Raw genomic sequence first — 10,354 nt, 5'->3', positions numbered from 1 at the left:
CTCGCGCAAAATTGATCTTTTGTTTCCTGAGAAGAAAAAAAAAAAAGAAAAAGGAGGGGGAAAAAATGGAAATTTTGGGGAACAACTACAGGGCAAAGACAGAGGAAAGTACCTATTAAGCTGCTGCTCTAAAACCTAATTAATGGCCTCAAATCAATTTAAAAGCACACTGTATCTATTTAACCCACTCACCGTCCACTTTAATAGGAACAGTGAATAGTGACTCAGTGACACAATCATGTGGCTGCAGCAGCAGTGCATTAAGTGCACACTGCACACTGAGTGGATATTCCAGGTGAAAGATGCATATTTAAAATACAATTTAGAAATGCACTGTTCTAGGGACAAAAAAAAGCTTTTCTGAGTATAGAGAAGTAAATAACAGTTTTGACAATGAGACCTGGGTGACTGAGCACAAGGAAACAAATACATAATAGTCTAAAGAAGAAGAAGTAGTAGTAGAAGAAGAAAAAGCCATGTTAGTGGCATGTCCATGTTTAACTAGTGTTTTGGACACTACTCTCAGTGATAGGGAATAAATTTTATCCAAAACAATAATAAAATAAATATGTCGATAAAAAATTTGAAGTTTGGTTTAGACATTTTGTCAGACAAAAAAATAAAATAAATAAAAATCACACAACATAATAGAATTCTTTGGTTGTCAGGCAACATCAGTGGTTTAGGACACATAATACATGCTACAGACACTAAGTGGAAAAGGTGAACAATAAACAGTGTATGCTAGAGGGCTGAACGATGTTCTTCTTACCGCAAACTCACTCTGAACAACCCTCCTGTTTATCTGATTCCATTCACTGCATAAACCCAGGTCATGCTGACTGATCTCATTCTCTAATGCACAGTCAGTAATATGATCTGGCCAATATTTTCTTTGGATTATCTCATACGGTGTCACAAGTAATCTTGAAATTGAACAAAAGACAGTAACAACTGTTAAAATCTAGCTAAAGTCAACTACTAAAATTGTCTGTAATCTAATAATTTACCATGTCAAATGGTACTTAAGTTAAATAGAATATTGCCAACTAGGTGTAATAAACACATTAAAAAAGTCAGTACTACGAGACTGACAGCACTTCCTTGACCGCACTTTTGGTATTGTGTACAAAAATGGGCTATGTTCCATTCCTTATTTTCTTGAGCCCTTCATCACTTTCATCTGTTCACAGTACAAAACATCAATTAATCCCAAGTGCGACTAGATTTTTCCAACTGCAGAAATCTTTAAATGCAGAAAAGTTCTCCTAAGATATTTGATGTGCGTTCAGCAAGATGACTCCCTCTTTTCCTCACATTTATTCTGCAACATCTCTAACTGTCAGTGGTGTGATGATGGGATGCTATTTATACTACAGAACACAGCTAGCTGCTAAGTTTCCTGTCTAACGAGCCAACCAGGAGAGCTGAGCAAATGAGGCATGTGTGCTGTTTTGCAAAAGCCAAGGTAGGTAGCCAAGATTTCTTTATTTTAATTCAACTTTTTTTACTTCACTGAGCCCCACCCTACACAGGGCCTCGCACCATGTTGGTTTTACTCAACAAAAAGACAGTGTATACCATGTTTTTGTCATGGTGTCACTTGGAAAATTTGGGTACGCAGTTTTCCAAGTTAGTTCGGAGATAGTCTCCTGACTGAATTAAGCAAGATTTTTTTTCCCCAACACAGAGCTGAATAATCAGAAATGTCCATTTACATGTTAAGTTATTGTGAAATAAAATGTTTAATTTCTGATCAGTAAAGAAATTTAATTTGCATTAATTTAGTTTTTGAGGTCACAACCAGCCGCCAATCTGATCGATCCCAACTAATCATGTCAGATCCCAACTAATCATGTCAGATTATTCGCAAATGGAAACTAATTGAAGAATGACATGGTACTTTAAAAGTCGTGGTGCGGCAGTAGCAGACAGCCTGGATCCAAAATGGTTCTATTCATGTTTTTAGCCCAACTTTTTGAGGAAAGCAGTGTTCATGTATACATTAACCAGAGTGACATACAAAAGTGTTCCATCATGGTCTATCGAAGAAGTAATCATGTAACAGTCGACTGGAATGACGGTGTGCTGAAGAGGCTTCATGATCACGGCTTTCTGAGAAAACCAGGCCTCCAGTCCTCAGCGTCGCCTGAAACAGCGCTCGAGAAAGCGAAGCATGGCAACAATGTGGGTATCGATGCTAGGCTAAAAACAAACCCTAGCTGACAGGTTCTCCCATCCATTCTACTCTCTAACTTTGCTCCTTGACAATAAACCGGACTACGTCTGACCACGCGGTGGGAGCTTGGAGACTGCTGCATCTTTGTTGTCACGAAAGCCACCCTTCAGCTAGATGGGCTCATCCCATTTTGTTCTGACAGAAATCTGTGCAGTAAGGCTCCCAGTGGTGGAGTGGGGAATGATGCAAGAACTCTGTGCTTTTTTCTAATGACTACTTATCACTAGTGGAGTTTGTGACTTAGATGCAGTCCATTATTTACCACAGGAATTCACTAGTTTTCTGATTGTTTGTGCTTCTGCTGAAATCTAGAGACTCCGCCTTCAGAGCAGGTGACAAGAAGCAAAGTGCACACATGCCCAGAGAATCCACAGCCACTTCCATGACTTCTGGGAGATCACTGGCTACAGGACAGAACTGATAGCGGATGTCTTCACTGACATCTTCAACATTTCCCTTAGCAGCACCGTCACTGACTATTATCCCATCGCATTCACACACACCCATCGTGATAAATTGCCTCAAGAGGCACATCATGAGGCACATCAAGACCCAGCTGCCACCTTCACTGGACTTGACTTGATCTATGGCAACATGCTGTATGGATTTGCTATAATAATAAAATAATAATAAAAATAAAGGTGCAATTTTGCATTTTTGACTGTTAAACTGTGACCTTTATTTAATGTCTTCACTGATATTTACAACTTTTAAAAATGAGGAAGAAAATAAAGCCAATAAAAATAACTAATAAATTCGGCACAAAAATTTTCACCTGAAATCAGAGTTTGTGATGGTTTTTCAAATATAGAAAGATATTACTGAAAAATGGATTGTATTTGATAATCACAATATTGATGTCATATTCGACTTATGAGAGATTTCGCTACTTTCGCGGTTCAATAGTCATCTAGCTGTTTAGGAAGGTAGGAGGATATAGAGGCTGCTTTTAAATTCACAGATTTATGACTATTCCTATAGGTAAAGATTCAGGCTATTTTATAGCTGTACAAAATAATATCCTATAAGTAAGAGATTAAACTGAGATATGTTAAATATAGGACTCGTTTTATTTAGGTCAATACTTGAAATATATTATTATATTTAAAAGATGTTCCAACCAGCAGTTCAATGACAAGCCAAGTATCAAGCATATAAAATCGTACACATTTGACAATTTGCATTGCTTTCCATCATGCTCTGTTTCCTCTATGAAAATGTAAGTAAAAGTAATAAAGTAATAATTAATTGGCGACATTACACACCCAGACCGGCCTAATCAATCCATTGATAGGAAGAAAGGAAGACAGCGGAAGAATAAAACTGTGACAGCCAGACGGCTTAAAATGACAATATGCTATTGTGGAATGGAACGAGAGAAACAGGAGGGAAAAAAACAACGGGTAGGGAGAGGAGAAGAAGCCCAAGAGAAAAAAAGATTAAACTGTCTGTGGCATGCACGGCTGCTGCCTCGCTGACACACAAATGCGCGCATACACACACACACAGAGCAGCGTGGAGAATTGTTAAACTCAACCCTCCCTCTTGTAATAAATTCTGTGTGACCGCACACCTCCTATTCAACTCCACTTGTAACAAATACAGAGCCTGTGGTTATGAGGCAGTTGTGCTAAAAATGACGCTGTGGTCCACCATGACAGTAAAGCCCATTTTATTAAAACGATCCCCACGGCAGAAAACCTATACCAACAGCCAATGTAGTCATTTCCTGAAATGATCCTTCTCCTTATTTTGAAGTCCAGCCTCTGATTTGAGGTTTTGAGAGAACTCCTCTTCAGCATGACCTTTGGACAATGTTCCATAGCTAAAAATCTTACCCCAGACGTTAATGATGACTAAATGTGAAACCAGAAAGAGTGAACAGAAGTAAACAGTAAGTTAGGGAATATTCACCCACGACACTACGTCAATCGTGTTTGCTGTTGTTTGGCCTCGTTTATGGTATATGCACCATGGTGAGACTATTTCAGATGGCTGTAGGCTTTCCATGAGCTGTGGATGAATTTCTGAGCGAGGCGTGTCGCAGATTTGCATTGTTGACATCGGTATGATCATTTTATTTCATCCAAAAAATAAATGATACACTACACTATAACTATCTGTCTCTTAAATTCTGCACGGGACAATAAGACCAATGTTCCTTACACCAAAATAAAATCTTTTATAATTAACTGAATATTTCATTACTTTTTTAGCTACGATTACATTACTTTATTTTGGTACGAGACACAGACTCGAATTGTACTCTGTTTTCATAGCTGTTAACTCCCACACTCAGTCTGTGTGGATTTTAGGTTGAGTTGTGCTACTGTGAGGATATGTTGTTCTACAGAGACCACAAAATACTTTTGTAATGCTTGAGCCTGTTCTAGATCATCCCTCAGATGTCACTCCACAATTTGCAGTTCTACTGAGAACAAAACATCCCACGCTTGTAGTTTATATCTTAGTTTAGAAATATCTCCCGAATAGACATGACTCTCTTTGGCACAAACCAAACATAGCGGATATACGATGCTGTCTTTAGCAAGAACGCGTGTCAAATGCTGTGAATGCTGGATGCCTCGATCATACAGACTTTTTTTTTTTTTTGTTTTTGTTTTTTTTGGGGGGGGGGACGACGACATAGATTTGATTACATTTTAAAATAAAAATCCCCCCAAAATATTATTTATACGTTAACATTTTGACTCATGGGGTGCGAGAAAAGAGGTTCTTATCCACAGAGCGTTGGTGATTTTATTCCAATTAAGTAAGAAATAATAAGTTGTGATGAAAATCTGAACCCATGCCAGCCGTTGCCAGATAAGACTCAGCACCCCCTGACTCAACCCCCCCAGACTCAGCACCCCCAGACTCAGCACCCCCAGACTCAGCACCCCCCAAGACTCAACACCCCAAGACTCAACATCCCCCAGACTCAACACCCCCCAGACTCAACACCCCCCAGACTCAACATCCCCCAGACTCAACACCCCCCAGACTCAACATCCCCCAGACTCAACACCCCCTGACAACTCACTTTTATTTCAAGGGCACTTTAAGAATCACAGAGATTTAATTTAGTAATATAAGCACTATTTTAACCCTGTACTTTAATCATCCTATATTAAGTTATTTGACTGAAATTAAGGACATCTAATGTCCATCTACCATAAATGGTGATTGACATTCTACTCACATTAAATGTTTGTTTGTTTTTTTACACCTAACACTTCCCTCAAATGCGGTGGGTTTAGCTAGAAAGCCAGCAGACATGAAACCAGTCCCTTCTAACTGCCTCTCCCTGCCTGTGGGGAAAACAAGAAAAGCCTGTGTCAGTGCACATGACGCGCCAGCTGGCTACAGCACACAGGAAGTATGAGGGAAAAGGGGGCAAAAACAATCACAAACCTTGCATACCGCCCGCTTTCGGAGCCTCACTCAGTCCCTCGGCGTGCCGGATTCGGGTATCCGTTGCAGAAAAACACTGACCAATCACAATAGAGGGAATGAGTACCAACCAATCAGTGATGGGCTGCCTTTGGGAACGCGCCAATCGGCTGACGTTTCGCTGTAACTGCTGTTCCAAACGACTACCTATTTCCTACTAGTGTACACTATTAAACGCATTAAAATAGTGACTTTTCCTGAATGTATTGTGCACTACACACTTAAAACGGCGTGATTTAGGATTTAACCATTCTTAGTCTCATGAGGGAGGGGTCACAGAAAAGACGAAATCTGAGCACGAGGGGAGGAGGGGCACGTGTGGGGGGAGGGGCATGATGGGGAGGGGGCATGTTGAGGAGGGGGCATGAGGAGGGGGCAGGGGGCAGGGGGAGGGGGCATGGGGGGGGGTCACCAGGGATGAACAGAAAAGGAGGTGGAATGGACAAACTAACATGAGATGTTTTTGCTGGCTGAGGATGACAGATGAAATGACTTGTAATGGGTAATAAGAGTGTTTCAGTGAAAAACTTTTCCATTAGTTTTGAAACATTTCCTATCACAGGAAGTGTAGAAACAGTCCGCTTGTGTGCTATGAGTTATTTAATGGCATCCATTTCGAGCAAAATTCAATGTTATTTAAGGCAGACTACATATGAATACCATGCAGGAGAGCATGGCGGCATGGTTTGCATGACTCCCGCCTCTGGGGCCAGAAGTGTGCGTGGAGTTCGAACCCCACCTCCACCCTGTGTGCGTGGAGTTCGAACCCCACCTCCACCCTGTGTGCGTGGAGTTCGAACACTACCTCCACCCTGTGTGAGTGGAGTTCGAACCCTACCTCCACCCTGTGTGCGTGGAGTTCGAACCCCACCTCCACCCTGTGTGCGTGGAGTTCGAACCCCACCTCCACCCTGTGTGCGTGGAGTTCGAACACTACCTCCACCCTGTGTGCGTGGAGTTCGAACCCCACCTCCACCCTGTGTGCGTGGAGTTTGAACCCCACCTCCACCCTGGACACGTGGAGTTCGAACCCCACCTCCACCCTGTGTGCGTGGAGTTTGAACCCCACCTCCACCCTGGACACGTGGAGTTCGAACCCCACCTCCACCCTGTGTGCGTGGAGTTTGAACCCCACCTCCACCCTGGACGCGTGGAGTTCGAACCCCACCTCCACCCTGTGTGCGTGGAGTTCGAACACTACCTCCAACCTGTGTACGTGGAGTTTGAACCCCACCTCCACCCTGTGTGCGTGGAGTTCGAACCCCACCTCCACAATGTGTGCGTGGAGTTTGAACCCCACCTCCACCCTGTGTGCGTGGAGTTCGAACACCACCTCCACCCTGTGTGAGTGGAGTTCAAACCCCACCTCCACCCTGTGTGCGTGGAGTTCGAACCCCACCTCCACCCTGTGTGCGTGGAGTTCGAACACTACCTCCACCCTGTGTGCGTGGAGTTCGAACCCCACCTCCACCCTGTGTGCGTGGAGTTTGAACCCCACCTCCACCCTGGACACGTGGAGTTCGAACCCCACCTCCACCCTCTGTGCGTGGAGTTTGAACCCCACCTCCACCCTGGACGCGTGGAGTTCGAACCCCACCTCCACCCTGTGTGCGTGGAGTTCGAACACTACCTCCAACCTGTGTACGTGGAGTTTGAACCCCACCTCCACCCTGTGTGCGTGGAGTTCGAACCCCACCTCCACAATGTGTGCGTGGAGTTTGAACCCCACCTCCACCCTGTGTGCGTGGAGTTCGAACACCACCTCCACCCTGTGTGAGTGGAGTTCAAACCCCACCTCCACCCTGTGTGCGTGGAGTTCGAACCCCACCTCCACCCTGGGCGCGTGGAGTTCGAACCCCACCTCCACCCTGTGTGCGTGGAGTTCGAACCCCACCTCCACCCTGGGCGCGTGGAGTTCGAACCCCACCTCCACCCTGTGTGCGTGGAGTTCGAACCCCACCTCCACCCTGGGCGCGTGGAGTTCGAACCCCACCTCCACCCTGTGTGCGTGGAGTTCGAACCCCACCTCCACCCTGGGCGCGTGGAGTTCGAACCCCACCTCCACCCTGTGTGCGTGGAGTTCGAACCCCACCTCCACCCTGGGCGCGTGGAGTTCGAACCCCACCTCCACCCTGTGTGCGTGGAGTTCGAACCCCACCTCCACCCTGGGCGCGTGGAGTTCGAACCCCACCTCCACCCTGTGTGCGTGGAGTTCGAACCCCACCTCCACCCTGGGCGCGTGGAGTTCGAACCCCACCTCCACCCTGTGTGCGTGGAGTTCGAACCCCACCTCCACCCTGGGTGCGTGGAGTTCGAACCCCACCTCCACCCTGTGTGCGTGGAGTTCGAACACTACCTCCAACCTGTGTGCGCGTGGAGTTGTGAACCTGTGGACACAGGGTTCGAACCCCACCTCCACCCTGTGTGCGTGGAGGTGTAGTTTGAACCCCACCTCCACCCTGGAAGCGTGGAGTTTGAACCCCACCTCCACCCTGTGTGCGTGGAGTTCGAACACTACCTCCAACCTGTGTACGTGGAGTTTGAACCCCACCTCCACCCTGTGTGCGTGGAGTTCGAACCCCACCTCCACAATGTGTGCGTGGAGTTTGAACCCCACCTCCACCCTGTGTGCGTGGAGTTCGAACACCACCTCCACCCTGTGTGAGTGGAGTTCAAACCCCACCTCCACCCTGTGTGCGTGGAGTTCGAACCCCACCTCCACCCTGGGCGCGTGGAGTTCGAACCCCACCTCCACCCTGTGTGCGTGGAGTTCGAACCCCACCTCCACCCTGGGCGCGTGGAGTTCGAACCCCACCTCCACCCTGTGTGCGTGGAGTTCGAACACTACCTCCAACCTGTGTGCGCATGGAGTTGTGAACCTGTGGACACAGGGTTCGAACCCCACCTCCACCCTGTGTGCGTGGAGTTTGAACCCCACATCCACCCTGTGTGCGTGGAGTTCGAACACTACCTCCACCCTGTGTGCGTGGAGTTTGAACCCCACCTCCACCCTGGATGCGTGGAGTTCGAACCCCACCTCCACCCTGTGTGCGTGGAGTTCGAACACTACCTCCAACCTGTGTGCGTGGAGTCTGAACCCCACCTCCACCCTGTGTGCGTGGAGTTTGAACCCCACCTCCACCCTGTGTGCGTGGAGTTCGAACACTACCTCCAACCTGTGTGCGCGTGGAGTTGTGAACCTGTGGACCTGTGAACCCCACCTCCACCCTGGACACGTGGAGTTCGAACACCACCTCCACCCTGTGTGCGTGGAGTTTGAACCCCACCTCCACCCTGGACACGTGGAGTTCGAACCCCACCTCCACCCTGTGTGCGTGGAGTTTGAACCCCACCTCCACCCTGGACGCGTGGAGTTCGAACCCCACCTCCACCCTGTGTGCGTGGAGTTCGAACACTACCTCCAACCTGTGTACGTGGAGTTTGAACCCCACCTCCACCCTGTGTGCGTGGAGTTCGAACACTACCTCCAACCTGTGTGCGTGGAGTTCGAACACTACCTCCAACCTGTGTGCATGGAGTCTGAACCCCACCTCCACCCTGTGTGCGTGGAGTTTGAACCCCACCTCCACCCTGGACACGTGGAGTTCGAACCCCACCTCCACCCTGTGTGCGTGGAGTTTGAACCCCACCTCCACCCTGTGTGTGTGGAGTTTGAACCCCACCTCCACCCTGGACGCGTGGAGTTCAAACCCCACCTCCACCCTGTGTGCGTGGAGTTTGAACCCCACCTCCACCCTGTGTGCGTAGAGTTCAAACCCCACCTCCACCCTGGAAGCGTGGAGTTCGAACCCCACCTCCACCCTGTGTGTGTGGAGTTCGAACCCCACCTCCACCCTGTGTGCGTAGAGTTCAAACCCCACCTCCACCCTGGAAGCGTGGAGTTCGAACCCCACCTCCACCCTGTGTGTGTGGAGTTCGAACCCCACCTCCACCCTGTGTGCGTAGAGTTCAAACCCCACCTCCACCCTGGAAGCGTGGAGTTCGAACCCCACCTCCACCCTGTGTGTGTGGAGTTCGAACCCCACCTCCACCCTGTGTGCGTGGAGTTTGCATGTTCTCCCTGTGTTTTGAGGGTTTCCTCTGAATGCTCTGGTTCCAGAATCAGAAGGAGCTTAAATGCCAGGTATGTTTGTGCATACAAGGAATTTGTTTTAGTGTCATACCCTTGAAGTACACAGACAACAAAATACACTGGGGAAACTGTTCCTGTGCCTGGTTATGCTGGTATTTGGGGCTCTGTATCGCCGGACAGATGCTAAAAGTTTAAAAAGTGGATGACTTGGATGTGAGTGATTTTCTGAGCCCTTTTTTTCTCACTCTGGATATATACAGTTCTTGAAGGGTGGTTATGTGGAACACTAATCCTTTCGGCAGTCTGAACCGTTCTCTGTAGTCTTTTGATGCCTGATTTTGTAGCTGAGCTGAACCACACAGTTATTGATGTGCACAGACTTAGCACAAGTGTCTCAAGTGGCAGAAAAAAACAATCCATAAAGCACTGAATCAGAGGGAAAAGGCACGTTTGTTTATATATATATATATATTTATTTTGTTTTGTGTAGTGGCTCATGTACACTGTGACAGCTTTAATGTCTCGTCTCGACAGCAGGAGGCAGTAAAGAAACCTTTTACTGTGAAATC

General features: G+C 47.1%; 1 protein-coding gene across 2 annotated transcripts in view; it reads right to left on the bottom strand.

The window, feature by feature from the left end:
* LOC132855991 (C-terminal binding protein 1) overlaps nucleotides 1-5,687 on the bottom strand; it is a 24,738-nt gene extending 19,051 nt beyond the window's left edge. Inside the window, exon 1 of one of the 2 annotated variants that reach the window (XM_060885320.1) lies at nucleotides 5,654-5,687. In XM_060885320.1, the coding sequence (XP_060741303.1) occupies nucleotides 5,654-5,660 (7 nt within the window). In that variant the 5' untranslated portion in view covers nucleotides 5,661-5,687. Of the gene's footprint in view, nucleotides 1-5,441; nucleotides 5,466-5,653 lie in introns of those variants that run through there. The other variant, XM_060885321.1, reaches the window with a different exon arrangement.
* Nucleotides 5,688-10,354: the final 4,667 nt, after the last annotated feature.

Source organism: Tachysurus vachellii, chromosome 13 (genome assembly GCF_030014155.1).
Source record: "Tachysurus vachellii isolate PV-2020 chromosome 13, HZAU_Pvac_v1, whole genome shotgun sequence".
In the NCBI taxonomy this organism is placed as follows: domain Eukaryota; kingdom Metazoa; phylum Chordata; class Actinopteri; order Siluriformes; family Bagridae; genus Tachysurus; species Tachysurus vachellii.
This window is presented reverse-complemented; position numbering and strand designations above follow the sequence as displayed.